General features: G+C 37.0%; 1 protein-coding gene across 3 annotated transcripts in view; it reads left to right on the top strand.

Annotated features, from left to right (window-relative positions):
- ATP9B (ATPase phospholipid transporting 9B (putative)) overlaps window positions 1-21,049 on the top strand; it is a 322,516-nt gene that overhangs the window by 223,508 nt on the left and 77,959 nt on the right. For all 3 annotated transcript variants that reach the window (XM_030552602.1, XM_030552603.1, XM_030552601.1), the window contains exon 12: window positions 8,191-8,351. In XM_030552602.1, coding sequence (XP_030408462.1) covers window positions 8,191-8,351 — 161 coding nt within the window. The remainder of the gene's footprint in view (window positions 1-8,190; window positions 8,352-21,049) is intronic.

Here is a 21,049-nt window from a genome sequence, read left to right as displayed (position 1 = left end):
AGTTGTTTGCACTCATTAATATTCTTTTTCTGCCACAAAAGGTGATGGAGAAAATAATCATAATCACAAGTGAACTTGTAAAATTTTTGATAGACAGGAGAGAAGGTGGTTTTAATAAAAGATGCCTACCTGCTGGAGTGACGCTTCCCCAGTGGCCCCCAAATTAGGTATAAGGGGACCTCCTTTCTTGCAAGCAATAGACCATCTGTAGTTTCTGGGCTTCTTCCATGTGTACTTTAGGAAGTGTGGAGGATGGGGGCACCTGAACCATAGTAGATGCACCAAAGTGAAGGTCTTCCTCTGCTCTTCCTTAAGGAGCCTGCTGCACATGGAACTTCCTATGCATGGTTCACAAAGTTTTCAACATGAAACTTCTAGGGCTCCATTTTTATAATAGAATTTCCACACACTACTTTAAAAAAATTTAATATGAAATTTCCCCCAAACATTCTGGTAACCTTAACTGTGACCCACTAGACAGGCACACAAACTCTTTCAGATATGTATGTCATTAATATAGGTGGTGAGGAGTTCTCTATCTAGGAGTCATAACTCCTGGGGGGAAAGAGTTGCTATCACCTCCTTTTCTTTTTGAGGTGGGGGAGATTCTGAAACTTTTTTCAAATGTGTTTTTTTTTAAATATCAATTTAATTTTAAAGACTTTTTTGAAAGAACTATTAGCCTCTTACTGGTTTTATGAATTGACCTCATTGAATAACCCATGCATTTAACTTTCTACATATAAAGATAGAAGTTCCTTGCAAAACCTGAAACTAAAAACAAATATTTGATGCAACACTTCGAGCTCAGGTGTAAATTCAGAATAACTCTGTCGTCTTCCAGAAAGTTACCTCAGATTTATACTAGCAACTAGTGTAGTGGCTTGGAATATGCTGGGAGAGTATAGGCTACTTCGTTACTTGTGTGTGTTGTATATTATTTGTGTTATCTAATACTTAAATGAAAAATAAGCTAGCTAATATTTATATTAAACCAAGTGAGCTCACATATAATTATTTTTCTTCAAAGGAATTAATATCAGTTATTTAGCTGCTATGTTGATTTTATTCATTCAGGTATTCTAAACTCTGTTCTAACAATTTACACCTTGGACCTGATTTTCATAATTCTAGTTTTACACCTATGTAATTCCATTGACTTGTGTAATATCATCAGGCCTTTTAGGTGTGTCCCTGACTTATTTAACCCCTTGTATTTGGAAAAAAGTAATCTTTTCTGAATATGCTTTAACATACTTGCTCTTTGCTCTTACTTTTAAGAGAAGTGCTAAAGTATATGATAGTACATGTATATGTTTAATTTTAAAAAAGTTTTGAATCATTGAATAGCGTGAAAATGAAACTCAAGAGGAACTTAACAATCTGTATAAAATATCTGTGTAAATATAGTTACCAAAAAATCCAAACCTTTGCCCAAAACTTTGCAATTTAAATTTCCAAAGTTAGGCATGTAAATGTGTATTTATGAATCCAGATAAAAGTGGCCTGATTTTTCAGAGGTTTTGAGTATCCTCAGTGTCCACTGGGTTTAATGGGAAACTCTGAAAATCAGACCATTTTTATTTAAGTGCCTAACTTTACACAATTAAGTTTGAAAATGTGGAGTTTATTTAATTAGATTAAGTAGAAAAATGAATGTTTAACCCTGTGATTATATTAAATTATACTGAATGTTGTGGTTTCCAATGTCACTAGATGGCTCAGGTGATTGAAGTAATTATTCAAAATTGATGGGTGGTCTTGTGAAAGCCATTTAAAATAGCTTACAATTGAGGATAGCACGTTATTAAGAAAGCAAGAGACCTGTATAGTCATCAAAGTTTTAGAAACCATTAATCTTTTCAGTATGCTCCATGTCCATTTTTATCAATTGTTCTTGTGTGTAACAGCTCCATTACATTAAAGTAGTTAAAGAGTGTTGGGTACCAGTGCACAGTACCTGCTCACTCATGCCTTGAAGAGTTTTTGTTTGTGTCAGTGTAAAAGTGTGTAGATTAAGTTGTAACATTAACTTTTTTAAAAAAGGAAGTGTAAGCACAGAAATGTAATGAAGGTTCAATGCACAGTCTAAATTGCATTAAAATAGTTTCTCTGAATAGTGTTTCAAATTTAAAAGTAAAATAAAAATACTGTCCATTGCTCTAGCAGCATTGTAGTAGAACTATATGACTGATAAATCCAGTAAAGAAAAAGAGCTGTTTAATTTGTACTGTATTACCAAATGAGGACTTTCTAAAAGACAACAGATAGCATCAATCTTGAGCACCCTCTGCTGACCAAACTGTGATATGGCAACTCTTTAGGAAATTGCTTGCTTACCTTTTAAGCTTTGAGGCAGACAGTGTACTGTGGCAAAATATTGAAATGCATTATAATGTTAAAAATGTTACTAATCATGCAACCAAAGTCATCAACCACCAAAGCTTGATTTCTAAAAGTGGTAATTGTAGATTCAGGAATGTCTTGGGATAAAGCGGATACATTTTTTTTTCAAGCTGGGTAGAGTACTAGAAATAATGGGAAAACAGGTAAAATTAAGATTAATAATCCATTGTATGATAAACATGAGTTACCTTTCTTTTGGTTAAATTCACCTTGGTTTATTTTTGCTTTGTGAAAGCTACAGTTTACTTGTACTGCTTACTCTGTGTTCTCTGTTAGGGTAAAGCATATCACATACTTGAAAGAGAAGGAATAATTTTTAAGAAGTCATTGAAACTATGGCTGGTATTTTTAAACTTGGGTGCCTTTGTTTGGGCACCTAAATCCCTTATGTAGGCATCTAAATAAAAGGCATGGGGAGCTCCTATTGCGGTCAATGTGACTAGTAAATGTTGAGCATCTCTGAAATTCAGGCCACTTTTATTTAAATTATTTAGGTGCCTGACTTTAAGAATATATAACAACAAGAAATCGGTTATGTTTATTTGAGGTAGGTAGAGAGGGGAGGAAATGTGTAACCTTGTATTTTAGATTCCTGAACAAAATTATAAATATTGCCTGTTACCAAACTAGAAATAGATTTTTGAAAGAGATTATTGTATTATTAGTTAGTTCAAACATAGGTATCGTGCAGATTACAAAAATAGCTCATTAACATAAAAGAAAATAACCAGAAACTGACAACTAATGAGTGGCCTAATTCTTAAAATATGTTGATAGTCCTTTGTGGAACAAACATGTCTGTTTTTAGGAATCTGTCATTAACCTATCTTATTCTGTATAGCTATAGAAAAATTAATCATGCAAAACATTTTGTAACAAAATAAAGGCATGTAGTTCACTAGATACATGTTATCTACTAGAAAATTTGTATAATATTTTAAGGCACTATTACAAATCTCCAAATCTGTTTAGCGTGCCTATTAAATTCAGGTTTTTAAGCACATGATTTAGTATTCAAAATAGCACAAAGCAGGTCAGCGCATTTCCAGATAATAGCTGTCACTATGAAATTATTGTGTGAAAGACAATGTAAAGGATACATACATTTTTGTAAGAGAATTCACACAAAATACACTTGAGGATCCATATTGGTGTTTTCTGGAACTTTTGTTATAAACATATACTCCTTATAGAATTTATTATTATTATTATTATTATTTATAAAGGCTAGTACAGTTTTCACCAATTTTTATGTAGTTTGCCAATGAAGACAAAAAGACAAATGATCCTAAAAGTACAGGACTTGTAATAACTTTGACAGCACTTTGGGAAATGTTCCCCTGCCTTGTCATTGCTGCCCCGAATGATTAAACAAAGGACTGTGATATATTTAAAAACTGACAAAACAGCGACAGTGACTGATAGAAACTTTCTTCAATAAATTATCATTTTAGGTATGATAGAAACTTTCTTCAATAAATGATCATTTTAGGTATTTCAAATGTTGCATTTTTCTGTTTTTGTTTTTTTTAATGTACGTGTTTTCTCTTGATTTTGTATGTACTCATTAAAAGGATAAGGAAGGTATTTGTGCAGAACATAGCATATTATGCACACCGTTTCACGCTGTTTGGTATTAATTAGGCACAATAAGATGAGTTAAGGGAAAATGTGTGAATTTAAGTTCCTTTCTTCTTGTTGACTTGAGTTAATCTTAAATTTAGATTTTTTTTCTTTAATCAGTTACCCAGTGTGTCCCCTTGTTTAACAAAGAAGTGCACAGTATGAGAACTGAATTACAGGAGTTCCTTTGAAGTTATTACAGTTAAGAAAAGTACATTTTTATAGACTTTGACATCTGAATTTGTAAATATAGTTTTAGTAACAAATATTAAAATTTCAAATGGATTGCAACATTCTGGTTTGATTTTATTTAGGGAGCCTTTCAAGCATAAGTTATTGAATTGATACATTCTAATGGTAAAAAAAACAAAAAGCAAAAAAACCACCCTTTTATTTAACAGATGGCTAGTATGATAAACCAGAGTGCTTCAGATATGTGTGGCTGGTGTGCACTATGAACATAAAACATATGTGTGTGTTTGAGAGAGAGAGAGAATGAATAACTGCACACCAGCTATTTTCTAAATGAGAAACTTGTTTCTGTTTAACCAAGAATGTAAAGAAAGGGGTTGAGAAATGTGGATTAGGAAAATTGTGTATGAGCAAGCTTACAAGAAGTGTCTGAAATTACTACATTTTTATTTATCTGCCTTCCTTGGTATTCCTGCTACTTCAAAGTAGAGATGTAATTATTTTTAAGTTTGTAAAGAGAGAAAAATATCAATAGATATTATTTCTTGAATGAAACTTAGTGTTCAGTTCAGAGTCTGTTTTAGTAGTCAGGACATTTTCAGCTATTGAAATGCAAATGAGGGCCAAATCTGTTCCTACTATTCATAACATGCAACTCCATTGCAGTCAATATGATGTTAGTGCAGAAGCTGACTGATGACTGCAATATAATTACTTTTGAAATAAACATTATAGAAGGATATATCTCAAAAATGTGCCCTTTTAAAAAAAAAAAAGTTTTATAGGTGAGGAACTATACAGGATCCTTTTGTGTATTTAGGCACATTGGACGAATTATTCTGAAAGTAGTGTAACAGCTGTGGAAAAATGTTGTCATAAGATTAAACCTTACAGGACTGTTATGTCAAACAGCTTTGTTTTTTATGTTTTGTTTAATTAAAGTTTTTGTCACTTTCAACCTTTCTCTCAAAAATTAAAATAGGTTGACTTTGTTGATGCAGTGGTGTGACTTGGGCCTTCTTGCTTTCTGATGTACTGTTATAACGCTACATTGTGAAGACTTCTTGCTTTCTGATGTACTGTTATAACGCTACATTGTGAAGATTAGACCCTTTACTCCTTCATTGTCTCAAACATAAATACATAAAATAAAAAAGCTAGACTGATGGATTAGGGAGTTGTTTTGTTTAAACAGGAGAATATCATATTTATCCTTTTTTGTTGGTATAAGCCATTATTTTAGTGAGAACCATTAGCTATTTAAAACTTGGTACATAAATTAGAGGAGCTAAATGAATTTGTGATTGTTGCCATTAGTAGCATTTTAGATTATACAAGCAATTATCGTGTTCATTATCCTAGAGCAACCCCTTTGCAAAACTCTTGTGGCTCTCTTAGACATTATGTACAAATTTTCCCTTGGAGATTAAAATTTCCAGTGGCGTATTTAATTTTGTTATCACAGTTATTTCAAACAGGATAAATATTAAGACAAGCAGAAGAAATTTGTTTTACAAATATAGGAAATTGTAATAAATGTTGAAAATTACTAAGTATACTTAATTCATCTTTCTCTTATGTAGCCATAATTACTTATTTTGATTATGAATATTTTAGATTCTTTTGGCTATGAAAAGCTTCGTTCTTTCATTGGTAGTATATGTTAGAAGTCTCTCGATAAAAGTACAATTGATGAGGTATATATTGAAATATCTTCCCTAATTCACCTACACTACAGTATATTTAACAAGAAATTGGTTAATTATTTTTCATCAAAATGTGAGGCAGACTTTTTAACTACCTGAATAAAATAGAGAATATTTTGATTTGCAGAAACTCCCGTACAGTAACATTAGAGTATAAAACTGTTTACATTAGTGTGTTTTATATATATAATTCCAGGAGAGAATTTTTCAGGAATGTAGTATGCAGTTTAAAGAATTTATTTTTTTTTTCTATAGATATATCCTCCTCTTTTGAATGGGCATCACATGTAAAGTTGATTTCACTGTGGATAGCAAATAGAAATGTTAAGATTGTCTAATGACAGTAATGTAATGTACAGACTAGTGAGGACGGGAGAAGTTGTATAACAATTAATCACTATACCTGAAAAGATTTTTTTTTACTGTGTACTTGAAAAAATATTTTACCTCAAAGTTTTCTTCTTACTTTAAACACTGTTCTAACAACATTGTAGTTGGATTTCAAACTCTTATGTTCACATCCGTCTTCATCAATTAGAAAGGTATTAATGCTTTGAATTAGCTACATATCAATGTGCAGTGGACTACATTTAATGTTTCTATCCTATGAGTGGCATTTTTTCAAAAGAAACTTTGTATTCATTTCTGTTAGTTTTTGTCTTGGCTTTTACAGTCTTTCACTGCTATGATGCAGGAAAAAAAGTGAGGTAGTGGTTATGCATATTGCAAGACAGTGATTCTTTATTTTATTACAAAAAAAGACCAACTCTAGAAGGCCAGATTAAATCATTCCTTTCACTTTTTAATGGGATTTGGATGAATAGAGTAAAATATGCACTTTGCATTCATTGATAGCATCTTTAGGTTGAGGTAATTGAGTCTTTTTTCCCTGACTGAATGAATAATGACTTCATCTGATCCTCAGCGAGGCCTGAAACTTAGACCGCCTTTGTCAACGCAAAAAGATCTGGGCTTTGAAACATGCTCTACTTCCCTGGCTTAATTTTTCTTCATTTTAATCCAAAAACCTATTTTTCTCAATAATTCAAGCATAAACTATGTAGTAGTTGAAGCAGCGGAAATTGCAAGATATTTGTCCTCGTTGTGCTGCTTTTTAAATGCAGCTGATAAATCAGCCGCTGTGGTCTTCAGCTGCCTAGTTCTCAAGGGAAGGGACAGCCCATGCTCAGGCAAGAATGCTGGAATTTTTCAGAACTATTTTAAAATAGTTTCTTTACAGATTGTTTATCTAGGAAAGTGTTATGTTTTACTGTCCTTGCTGGCAGGGTCTAAAGATAAAAGGGCATCTGCAATGGGGCTTAGGCATGTCTTGCTGACATAATTTTCCCACATATTTAATTGACTAAAAGATGATCCAAAAAAGTGGATCTCAAATAGTTAGCATACAATGCATGTGATTGAAATAGTGGGAATCTTAGTTACAGAGTTTTAAAAATATCTTTTCATTAGAAACATAGTAGCTGATGGGAGATCTACTGGCATGACACATTATTTAGGATAATGCTTATCAGAGAGATTGAATATATTTTCTTTTTTACTTATGGAAAGCCTGGGCTCTATTTTGCTGTTTTAAATCACAATCAATAGACATTCCATTTGACAATGATTTTTATTTATCTCAATACTTATGAAAAGCTTCTTTAGTAATAAGATGAATTTCATATAATAAATAACTATTTTTAAAAAAAGTCAGGGAAAATTGATGGAATAAGGTCAGATTTCCAAAATAGTATTTCTTCTAAAGTAGTACTGTAGGGTTGCAAATTACAGGGAGTGTTAATGTCTCTCATATCTTTTGTATTACTTCATATCTGACTTATGATTCTCAACTCTACCAAGTCTAGTGGTCTTACACCGGCAAATGAACAGTACAAGCTACAAAGAAATCATGTAAAGTCAATAGTTTTGCTCAAAAGAAATTCTGGTCAGAATGTGTGATAGAAGGAAATAACTCCTACTCCACAAGGTGGTGGTCTCCGTGTCAGATATAAGGTAACTCAAAAGGTATTTATGGGACAGTTCACTCTGTGACTGTTGGAAGTATTATTGGAAAACTTCTGTCTCATGTAAATGTGGAAAATTATTCAGATTTGGTTATTCCAATTCAGTTGAACATAATTAAAACAGATTTCAAATAAGTATTAGTGGTCTTCTAGTTTCTAATTGAATAATTGCATAGGGTGTCAGTATGTGAATGATTTATGGTTAACTTTTATTTACTGATTTATATTGCTTCCTTTAGGTTGGTTTACTGGATCTTGAACTGAATCAACTGACCAAAGCCCTGTTTTTGGCTCTAGTTGCCCTTTCAATTGTTATGGTAACCTTGCAAGGATTTGTAGGCCCATGGTACCGCAACCTTTTTCGGTTCCTCCTCCTGTTTTCCTATATCATCCCTATCAGGTATGTATAAGAACAAGAGAAAAACACAGATGTCTAATTTCACTGAATGAGGCTTTCTTGAAATGTATACTTAGTTCTCATTGTGAAGGAAATTGATCTTACCAGGAAGCTGAAGGAGAAGGTGCCAACAAATCTGCTGATTCTTGAAGGATCACTCTACAGAAAACAATACTGTTGTATTTTTTTGTATAATGTTCATCTTGCAGGAGTAATCAGGATATCTAATCCTTTTAGCATAAATGTATTAATAAGGATACAATCTTGGTATATCAGAGGATATAGTTTTAGAAAACGTGTATCTGAATGAAGTATTTGATTTATTTTGGCATTTTGTAATTTCTAATGCCTTGGTCTTGCTAGTTAAAATACTGAATAAAAACATAACTCTTTTTCACTACACTAATGTATATTGAATATAGCTTAATAGCTGTATACTACAGATGCTATTTTGCAAGAGCTTTTTCTAACATGTGTTAGATACTGTAACCAAATAGATACTTTTCCTAAATTAATTAGTTCATTAAGCATGAGTACAATATATTCAAACTGCAGATAAACTAGAACATGAACATAAGTATTTGTAATCTTGTGTTCTACAGAATGTAAAGCTCGCAACAAGGTTTACATAGTTAAGAATATTTTTCCCTTTCTAATAAAGTTTGCATTAGCAGAAATAAGAAATGCCCTCTGCAAGTCAAGATAAAGATGATTGTTACCATTTAGATGAAGATTTGTTAATTTAAGCACGAATGATGAACTCAATGCTATACAAGACACAAAAATAAATATAGTCACTACCCTGGGAACTTTCAGAAAAGTAGGTAAATCCAGGTTTTGGTATACCATAATATTTTAAAGGAGAACAAAGAATTTTCTGTGCAGTATTGGAAGAGGATGAAGGGACTCTATGGGTATCCTATCTTTGTGTAAAAGCACCCCTCCCTGTCATGGATTTTGTAAGGTCACGTATGTATGGTTGGAACAGAGTCAAATAGTTTGACGCTCAACTATGACCTGTTCTGTGCTCAGTTGGTAAATGTATCTATTTTAAAAAATCTGAAACTTCTTTAAAAAAAAAAAAAAAGGTACTTGAATATACTGTGCATGAAGATGGGGACTAAATATATTCGTCAAATGGAAAGGGGCACAGTTAGTTGGGGAAATAGAGTACTTTATAGATTTTAAGAGAATATTGGAAGCAGTAGAAATTTGAGGTTTCTTTTAAGTACACCTCTTCCTCAATATAAAGCTGTCCTTGGGAGCCAAAAAATCTTACCCACATTATAGGTGAAACCATGTTATATTGATCTTGCTTTGATTCACCAAAGTGCGCAAACTCCCCCCACCCCCCCCCGAGCACTGCTTTACCCCGTTATATCCAAATTCATGTTATATCGGGTGGCGTTATATTGAGGTAGCAGTGTAGTATATAAACTAAAAATTTTTACTGATGGCGTTCCTTTATTGTGCAGCCAAAAATATTTGTTCTCGGTGTGTATTGTGTGCACTATTAACCCATCTACATATGTGAACAAATCCTTTAACCCACAACTCTTAAACCTGTTGCAGAAGGCCAGAGATGTTGCTGTTAAATCCTTGATCTCTAATCAAGGAACTGAATTTACAGGAAACCAGGAAGGATCCTCAGTTTATCTTCAGTACAGCTATAGTGTTGATCTTTTCCAGAATTAGCAGAGGCCCACAAAAAGTGTGGCCTGAAGCCAAACAAAAAAAAATTACCTCACCAATAAGCGGCTCAATGTTTGGTGTGTTCTGCACAGTTAAGCTATACATAGCAATTAAATAGTATTTCTGTTAACTTCAGTGCAGTTAAGCACTGAAACCAGAAGATGCATGTAAATATTAACCAGCAGGCTCTCTACCCACATCTGAGATTCTCCGAAAGTGCAGCTGGAACCTCGTTTTGCTTACCAGCCCTTCATAGCTAAGTGCCGACTCCACTGCCACTGACCATCACCTACTGTTCCTAGTATCAGATGTACCAACTCCTTTAGGTGTTTCTAGTTTGCCTGTTAAGTTAGCATTTATGTCCCAAGAAGTTCTCCTCCTCTCTCTAGTTAAATTGTTGTTTGTTGTCAATTAACAAGAGACGAATGAAATCTTTCAACATTTTGGCAGCCAAGCATGATGATTTGCTGTCAGGCCCAAGTCCTGCTTTTTTTTCTTTGCAGAGCACTGGCCATGCTTTTTCCCCCCTTTTATTGTGAGTGTTTGAACTCCTATATGAAAGTGCTGAAAATTGAATATTTTTTGGGGGCGGGGGCAATCTTTCTATTGATGGATTGTATAAAAACTCCCTTGTGAGGTGCCACTGTCTGGCATATATTAATGTTCTGTTACTGATTGTTAAAGGGTTTTAACTACCCCGTTGAGGCAAAAAGTGCCTATATTCCTTAAAAAGTTGTGGGTGTAGGTTGACGTCTCTCTGTGAACATGCAAACTAAGGAAGGTTTGGAGAAGTTTATAGGGGGTTGTTTGCGGGGAAAAAGAGAGTGTTATTCCACAACAGCCTTCGTTTTAAGCCAAAGGTTCTAAAAATATATAGAGGGCAGATATATCTTGTTACAGGGTTAAATTGAGGGGTTTGCTTGTTAACATACTGAATTCTTATGTACTAACCCTGTGCCCTCTTCTCTGAGCATGAGTGGTCCTGGATGAGGCTCAGCTAGAGAGGAGCACATACAGGGTATGCATAGCCCCTGATATAAGGCTTAACATTGTAGTAGCTCTGTTGAGGGCAAGATCTGATCCCCTTCACTCCATAAACGAGCAGCTTGTGTGCTGCAGTAGCATTGTAGAGTGTGTCTTTGGTAACTTGATTGTTTGCAGAGGAGCATACTGTCACAGCTGCACTCCTGCAGGAGCACCTGTTATAACTATATTTTCTCAGTCCAGAAAGGACGAACTGCTCCTTCCATGACCAGGTAGCAGATTTCATTTTCTCTATTTGCAATATACTGTCCTGGCATATAGCTTTGAATGCTATTTTGAATTATTTTCAACTACCTTTTCTGATTGTGTCATAGAATTAGTTATATCAAGTACATGAGATAGCATTTCTTGTCAGACTATCAGGAAAGATACATTATTGAGATTTGAGATGTGACATATTGATATCTGGAGGAAGAACAGACAGGAATCTAGCAGAGAATAGACTGTCTTCTCCAATATACACATCTACTCCCACACTGACTTTTTTTTTATCTTGAGTCAGCCCTGCATAAGGTCACCACCCACTCTCTCAACAAAATAAACAGCTCAGATCATATTGTTGTTCAAATGTCACTACACTTCTCTTCCTCTCCTCAGGATGTTAGACATGGAAGGTGAAGATTGACCTATTCTCAAGCTTGTACTTGAACTGTAAACCTCCTGGGATCATAATTTCGAGAATAAAGATAATGAAGAGCCAGGAGTTTTCTTCTCTCTCACTGTGAGATGCTTTTAAAACAGTTATATGGGGGAAAAAAATGAGCTTTTCTCCATAGGTAAAGGAAATCAGTTGGGAAAAAACTGGCTGTTGGAACATATTCATACTGGGAACTGTTCTGGTGTCTCTATTGTTTAATACACAGAGAGAGTTCAGCAAAACTTTAAAAAGAAAAAATATATAAATTCAGCAATTAAGCAGGTTATCATTTATGGCCATATATCTTTGGAAAAGGGCACATAGATAAAACATGAAGGTGAATAGAATAGAGGAGACAAGTCGTTGACCAACACTGAAGGACCCCTATTGATATATGGTTGTGGAACTTATGGGAGATGTCAGCATTTCACTGTATCTTTAGGTTCCCTGCTACGTCAGAGGCAGGCAGAGGAGCATTAAAGCATATTATAGATATCTGTGGAGTCATTGTGAGCATTTAAGCATTTGCTCTAAATAAAATCCTGGTTCATTCTTCCTCTCTTTTTGCAAGATCTTCTCAACACCTGTGTTCAAATGTTTGTTGCCATTACTGAGGCCATTATCAGTTAACTACATAGAGAGAAAATCGGCATATAAATGAGTCTCCACCACAGTCATATTGCTATTCAATAGTAATGTCAAGGTCATAGCTGAAGTTCTGATGTCTCATACCAAGATCTTAAGTGAATGACATTCACTTAGGTTTTGAAAGTGTTAAAAGCCTTCCATTCAGTAGCCTGTCTTTTGGATCATGTCCCTCCTGGCTAGTGAAGGGCAGGGGGCAAGAACTGGGTTCACTTTTGGTAAAAACCATATCACTGCTACTTGAAACTGGAAGAAGTTGCTAAAGTAAAGTTTTGGTGCTGCCTTTACTGAAGAGACCATCATTTCATGCTTACAACTTGACTGGCTGTTGTCCAGTATCTATTCTTCAAACACTGGTTATGTTTATAGAGAAGTTTTTGTGTTGCGTAAACTAAATACATATGAATGCCTCAAATCTCTTTGATCCTTGCGAATCTAGGTTCAGACCAGGCTGTAGCTCAGGTGGCTTTTGTCCTCTTGACCATTCTTTTGATCCTGAAGTGGTATTCACTAATATGTAAACTCCAGTGTGAGTGGATAGGTCTGTTCTTGAGAGACTCTATTGTTTTGTTGCTGGTTTGGGGCAATTGCTCATGATCCCAAATGGTGCTGTCCTGGAATCCCATAGGATTCCATCTTGTCTAATTATGGTTGATAATCATGTGGCAGCAGTATGCAGGAATGCCTTTTTTATCTCTGGTTTGTCGGGGGGTGGTACTAGTTTCCTTCGGATGCAGATCTTGTTTCATAGTGTATGCCTTTGTCACTTCCAGATTAGACTTCTATATAGAGTTGTACCTTATGCTGGCAGCGCATTCTATAAAGGACTCTTGACTTTGTAGCACTCTTGAACTCCTTGGTTCAAAATAGCTTGAACCTGTCAGACTTCAAGGCACATTACAAAGCCCATCTGTTTATTCCAGCTTTTGAGGTGGGAGAGCATGGTAAGGGTTGATATTTATTTTTGAACTGGGAGATGTTCTTTAGGATAGATTTTATTTGTAGTTGGTTATTCTCATGTTTTGGGGTGAACGGATGACTCTGGTTTCATTTTCATATGATTTTATTTTTAGTGTGAACCTGTTGTGTTATCTTATGCATAAAGATCATGCAGGCTTAATTCATTGAAGACAGTATGCAGCTATTTTTAAAGAGGACTAGCAATCTCCTTTATTTAGTCTAAATGAAAAAATTAAAATGTTAACTTTCATTATGTAGCACACAAGGCATTTAGATAGGTTGAGTGATCCTACCTCTTGTCAATCCTCATCAAATTTTGTTTGGAAGATTTTTAAATGGTTGCCAGCTCAGTATGTAAGACCAGTTACCAACATTCTACTGAATGGAGGTTTTCTGCAGTCCAGTTCACTCTAACCATTGAGCCATTGTCAGCCACCATTAGAAATATTGAGAGGAAGATGATTTCTAGGTACTTAATATATCAAATATACTGGCATTGAATTAGGATCGTTCTCTGATTTTTATTTCAAATTCTGCAAGTTCCTCTTAAAAATCTGCACTTCATGCTCTATGCCATCCTTCCTTAGTTGCTGGCAGTCCATGTGTTGTAGAGCTAGGAAACGCCATTGGGAATCCAGAGCAGCTCCTGTCCTATTATGATTTCCCCAATGGCTGTAGGTAGTACTGGTTATCATCAGCTATACTACACAGTGTCTATAATATGGTGGTCTTAAACCCCTTAGCCCATAACAACAAACAACCTCTGCAGATGCTGCTCAAGGGCTGCCCGTCTTCCCTTTTCTTTATTTTTCCTACAATATAACCTGTTTCTCCAGCAAATATCTCCATGGTTTGGCAATGGCAAGATGCTGCACTTGACTCCAGTTTAATTAATGTCCTGTTAAAGTGCATCAAAATTATTTTGCAAGAAATTGGACATAACCATTGAAGATGCTATGGAACTAAGTAAGCTTCAGCTACCTAGTCAGAGAGAAGAAAATTTAAGAATGCCTGGAAACTACTATGGGAACATCTCCTTTATTTTGTATGATTTTATGTCACATTTTATTCATCTCTTGACATTAAATAGTCTGTCCTTACATTCTCCTGGTATGAGATAAGATGACTAGAACTGGAAAAAGTTTTCTAGGAGAGAATACACCAATTAGTATATTATATGCAATTTTCAATATTTTCTGTCCTATTCTTTATAACATACATCCTCACATTTTGCTTGAGTTCTAATGGCCACCGTACACTGAGACTAGGTTTTTCACAGAGCTGTCCTCAATGATGTCTTTGTCTTTTCTGGGTACAGAGCCCAGCAATATATGTGAGTAGCTTGCATTTTTCACTCCAGTGTTCATAAACTTTGGATTTATCAACATGGAATTTCATCTTCCAGTGTATTATCCATTCAAATAACTTGGTTAGGTCTCAAGAGGTTCCTTGGTCTTCTTTAGCCTAAATACTTTTGTCATCCGAAAACTTTGCCACCTAACTGCGCGCACTGTTTCCCAGACAATCATAAATATATCAAACAGCACAGATCCTAACACAGTCTTTAGTAACCTGACATTTACCTTTTGTCATGATTAAATTGGACCTTATATTCCTACTGCTGCTTAACATTTAGCCACTTTCAAATCCAGAACAATTTTGTCTTACCCCATGACTACTCAGTTTCTTTAGTAACTTTTTGTGAGAGAGTATTGATAGTTTAACCAATAGTTACTTCACTGGTTTATTGATTAAAACAATTAATATAATAGAAAACATTTTCTTTGGAGAGAAACTTTGGTGTTCAGACCTTATCAGATCATGGTCTTTCTTGTATTTTATTCTATTTTTTTTTTCTTATTTCTGTTCCCTGGCCCCATCAAGTTGACTTTTGGGTAGCCTTTGTGATATTGGAATAACAAAACTTGGGAAGAGATTATCTGGAAATGTGATCTTTGCTCAGCAATAGAAGGACAAATAGCAACCTAGAGCTGTGGAATAGCTCCAAATGTGTTTGGTCCATTTCTGGCATATAGATTGTTCAATATAAGCGCGGATAAAACCTTTCAATATCCATTTGTTATATGTAAGCACTGATTCTGCCTTTTGTAATTTAAAAAACTTTGTACTTATGCTGTACCTCGTTTGGACTGATCAGTGGCGCCTATCACCAAGGTGAGGTTTAAGTTGATTAGACTAATTCTTTTAGTCTTTTAAATTCATTTTATAGTTAGATTAATTTAATTTAGGTCTTTCCATTATTCGTACCATAGGGCTTTAGTTGCCCTTTTGTCTGAGGTTGGGAACTTCCTTCACACACTTTCAGTTACAAATTCTGAAAGGAGAGTGTAGTGGGGTGGTCACCCTGCTGAGTTTCCAGAGGAGTTAAAAACAGCCCTGGGAGGGGGCTGTAGCTGGAGATAGCAGCTTTTACACTGGGCTGATTGGGAGAAGTGGCTGTAGTTGAGGCCACGCCCCAAACAGACTCAGCTGGCCCTATAAAGGCAGAGAAGCCAGGGGCAGACAGGCAACCTCTCTCTGTCTGTAGAGGAAGAAGGGCCTGGCTGCAGGGAGCTAGAGACAGGGTACCTGAATGGAGCAAGGCAGAGGAGCTGGGGAGCTCCAGCCTGGAAAAGCCCCAGGATGCGACCTAGCAGAAGGCAACAGGTACTGGGGGCTGCAGAGGGCAGCCCAGGGGTAGGCAAAGGCAACAGGTCCAAACCCAACCTTGCCAGTGATGAGTAGGCTGATACTGCAGTCTGCCCCAGGGCATGGAGGCTAGATGATGACTGGCAGTAACCTGGTACTGAGGTGAGATGGGGATAGTGGGTGGGGGGTTTCCCAGGGAGGGGAGACCCTGAGAGAAAGGGGTTACTGCCAGGGGGAAGCACCCCAGCTAACAGGGCACAGAGTCTAGAGAGGGACACGGGGCCGAGCAGGAATGGATCACCGGCCCAGAGGGCGCTCTGGGCTGGAAAAAGAGCTAATTCCCTGAGAGACTAGCAGGAGGCACTGCAGGGGTGAGTCCACATTGTCTACAAGAGATTCTGAAATTACAGAGAGCAAGGCATGTTTCTTAATTTCTTTCCATTATCAATTTGTAGTACTTTTGTGTGTTTAGATTTCATTTGTTTAAGAAAATCACTGCAGTCTGGGTATACATACAATAAAAAACCCCACAGAATTTAATATTACAACCATTAAGTAAGTTAGACTTGCCCTAATAAAAGGGGTATAAAATTGCCCTTCCCAACCAATCAGGCAAAAACTATAATATGTGTACCATATGTATGTTGAATAATGCCCTGAAGATGGATAAAGTGAAGTTTTGTCAGGCCAGTAGGGATTCCAGAGTTAAGGACCTTCCGTTAAGAACTATTTGTCCACAGCCCCTAGTATTCATCCCTAAGAACTGTTTATCAGCTTACTTATACTTCCATGATGAGAACTTGATGCAGCTGTGGCGCAGTAAAGACTGACCAAATTGTTGGCACCACAGAATCTGGAGCTTCAGAGGTGGGATTGACTTCTTCAGAGTTTACCAGTCCTCAGATGCCACTTTGAAGCATTTTCAGGTCAACACAGCCATGACTCAGACTTGTAGAAGAAAGTTCATGCTCTGAGCGTGTGCTCCAAGAATGGAGTCAGGAGGCATGGAAGGTATTTCAAAACAGTGTTAAGTTGGCCTGTCATCTGGTCTCGGCAACCTTCAGTGCAGCTGCTACCTTATGAATAGATACCTGTAGGTGTGCATAATTACACTTGGATACTATTAGGAAGCTAGATGACCTACCATAAAATACACCCAAAAAAGTTTGAGGACCAGGTAGAGGCTGTTTTTACAAAGAGATGTAAGTGACAAAGAGCCTGTAATCTCTGGGCTCAGTATTTCACTCCACCACCACCACCACCTGCTATAGAAAGTGTAGTGTGAAATGCACCTTCTTAGAATTTAATAAACTAGTGTTAGAATCATTGACTGGATTCAAAGTTACCTGATATCCTTGGGGGGGGAGGTGTTTGGCCTCAACAGCAGCAGAAACTGAAGTGTCCTAAGCCCCCTTTCTTCAAGCTCCAGAGGCTCCAAAGCTAAAAGGCTCCAGAATCTATATAGGAATTCTATCAATGCCAGCAGCTTCACAGTACTTCAGAGGGAGACTTCTGGCATTTTACCCTCAAAGGCCTAATGGTCACCTCAGAGTACACTGAGTCTTGACCACTGTTCAGTGTAACAGAGAATCCTTCAGATTATGAATAGCTATCATTGCCTGCCCATCTCTTCCTGTTAATTATGAGAATGCCCTTGAGAATCCACCCCTCCTAACAGTCCTAAAACATCTGCTTCTGAGAAAAATAGAGGAAGGGTTTTTATTCCAGGTACTCTCTCATACACAACATTCCAGGTAGCTCAGACCTATATTAGAACTCAGTAATCTGTATATGGTTAAAAAACAAACAAACCCTGGAGATGTCCTGGGAACCAACTGCCTCTCCTAGCGACTTAATTCAATTTACTAAAAAGTCCATATCTAAAAAGTGTGTCTGATTGTCCTACTGCTATGATCTAGCAAGTCTGCTGTCAAATTATATCATGGCTCATGCTCCCCATGGCAGAAGTGCTTCATTTATATCATATGAGATATCAGGACAGAACACGTGATGAGGTTATGTGGCATTAAAGGGTTTATTGTCATAAGATTGAGATGTCCACATGACTTGTGAGAGGCTTTTCTACTCGTGAGATAAGCAGGCCATCCCAGTGAGTTTAAATGAACCTTTATATCACTCCATGTCATGTGTTCTGTATATTACATGTGTTTTACAAAAAAAAATTATACAAAGGATTTAAGCAGTTATAACTAGTTTTGTATTTTCCCATCTGTAGCCTAGGTCACTTAATTGCAGTACTGTGAAACTAACTGTGCAGTTCTTTGAGGGAGAGAAGAAATTAATAAAATCTCCTTTATACGTACTTGACATATTGTAGCTATTCTATACATAAAAATATCGTGACTTTAAAATATTATATATAAGGACTGTTCAGAGCTAAAGATATATGCTAAACTGACTGGATATAAATTCTAAGTGTGTTCCATTGCAAAGCTGGGAAACTCCCCTTTCCAGGCATATAAAGTTTCAGTTCCTAACCCTACAGGTTAGGAGACATCAAATCATAAGACTATCGCTGGTCCAGGGCCTGAATATTATCCATCCTGTACCAGTATTCTTGTACTGGTCATCTGCTCCAGTGTTTATTTTTTGTTTTTGAGACAACCTCCCTCTGCTGCAGTATTTGTTTTTGAAAGCTTTTCTATTTGATATCTTTTACTTAATATCAATACAAATAATGCCTACTGTGGCTGAAATACACTAATTTTTTTCTCTTTTTAATTTTGTTTACTTTGTACATTTAATAGCACAGTCTTTCATGATTTTACCTGCATAACAGATCAGTAAGTTTTTGCTGTTCAGTGTACCTCTTTCACACAACAATGAAAGAAAGAAAAACCTTTTTTAAAATTAGGAAAATATGACTGTAAGGCTGCATAAATTGTCAGGGGGCCTCTGGGCAGGCGTAGTTCCTAAAACTATTTTTAACTCATTCAAGCTAATTTGTTTAGATTTCAAATTGGAAATTAATTTAACTTAATTTGAGCTGTTCTAGCTCCTCTTGAACATGAAAACAGAAGTCATATACAGCAGCAGCAGCAGCGGAATCACCCTGGAACAAATCGAGTTCTTGAGCGCAGGAAGCACAAGAGAATTATCCAGTTTTGTGAAATTATTGAAGTATTTGAGTGAATATTTAATAATAGTAAAATATTGAGACAATATTTTAATAAATTAGGCTACACCCATACTTACTTACCCACTATTTTGTAGCCTCAGAGGATTAGATATATTTTGACAGACCAGTACAAATTCTTTAAGAAGCAAAGATCAGTTGAAAAATGTTCAGTTCATGTAGTGGATTCAGTTATGCCAAAACAAAGGATTTTTCCCAAATACCTACTAGTAGCCTGATCCTGCCTTGGTAATTTTCCTCTCCAAGCCTCCTCTCCTATTTCTACCTCTTGCCCTCCCTGCCCCACTCCCTCCGGTTAGTGGTTTTATTCCCATTTTCCCTGACCCCACCTTGGTTTCCATGGCTTTTTTTTCCCACATGCAATCAGATCTCTTTCCCCATGGTTTCTTTTCTCCCATTTTTGCTCTCATTTCCTTTTTTGTTCTTTCTTTCCTCCATGTCTCTTTTCAACCCTTTTTGTCTCTCCCCTTCTCCCTGCTTTTCTGCTTTCCCTTTCTTCCCTTTTAATCTCCACTCCTGCCACTTCCCCCTTTTTGTCTACTCTCTCTCCATTTTTTCCCCTTAACCCTTCCCATTTGTCCTCTCAAATAAATGTTTTCTTCTGCCATCCATTTTAGCCCTCCACCTTCTTACCAGGTCTGAGAATGTCTGAGTGGCAGCTCAGTTTGCTCCTCTCCTGCTGTCTCAGTGAACTCTGGTGCAACCTCCACTGCACAATTCTCCTTCTGGCTCATCTGTAGCAAGAGGCACCAGCCAAAATTCCTGCTGTGCTTCATTAACTTAATGGGTAGGACCACACCAAGGCCTCAAACCAGGGCTTGGGAGATCTCTGCTGGCATTGTTGAGGGCCCTGATTGTGCTATCGGGATAGCATCTAAGGGTATGTCTATGCTACAGGATTATTCTGATTTTACATAAACCGGTTTTGTAAAATAGATTGTATAAAGTTGAGTACACGCGGCCACACAAAGCACAATAATTCGGCGGTGTGCGTCCATGTACCAAGGCTAGTGTCGATTTCTGGAGCGTTGCACTGTGGGTTGCTATCCCATAGTTCCCGCAGTCTCCCCCGCCCACTGGAATTCTGGGTTGAGATCCCAATGCATGATGGTGCAAAAACAGTGTCGCGGGTGATTATTGGTAAATGTCGTCATTCAGTCCTTCCTCCGTGAAAGCAATGGCAGACAATCATTTCGCGCCCTTTTTCCCTGGATTGCACTGGCAGACGCCATAGCATGGCAACCATGGAGCCTGTTTTGCCTTTTGTCACTGTTACTGTATGTGTACTGGATGCTGCTGACAGACGTGGTACTGCAGTGCTACACAGCAGCATTCATTTGCCTTTGCAAGGTAGCAGAGATGGTTACCATCCCTATTGCACTGTCTGCCATTGTAATTTGGTGATGAGATGACGGTTTTCAATCATTTTGTACCTTTTGCAATTGGGAATTGGTGATGACGGTTATCAAGCATTCTGTACCGTCTGCTGCTGTCATGGGTGCTCCTAGCTGGCCTCGCTGAGATCGGCCGGGGGCACATGGACAAAAATGGGAATGACTCCCCGGGTCATTCCCTTCTTTACGTTTTGTCTAAAAATAGGGTCAGTCCTGCCTAGAATATGGGGCAAGTCTACTAGAGAGCCAGAGAGCACAACCGCTCCGGGTCAGAGCCCCAGAGATCCCGCAGAAATGATGAGCTGCATGCCATTCTAGGGGGTGCCCCTGCAACAACCCCACCCGTTGCTTCCCTCCTCCCACACCCCTCCTGGACTACCATGGCAGTGTCCCCCAATTTGTGTGATGAGGTAGTAAGAATGCAGGAATAAGAAACACTGACTTTTTAGTGAGATAAAGTGAGGGGGAGGCAGCCTCCCGGTGCTATGATAGTCCAGAGAGTACAGAATCTTTTCTTTAGGTG

Source organism: Gopherus evgoodei, chromosome 2 (assembly GCF_007399415.2).
Source record: "Gopherus evgoodei ecotype Sinaloan lineage chromosome 2, rGopEvg1_v1.p, whole genome shotgun sequence".
In the NCBI taxonomy this organism is placed as follows: Eukaryota; Metazoa; Chordata; order Testudines; family Testudinidae; genus Gopherus; species Gopherus evgoodei.
The sequence above is the reverse complement of the archived record's forward strand: the minus strand, read 5'-3'. Positions and strand labels throughout refer to the sequence as shown.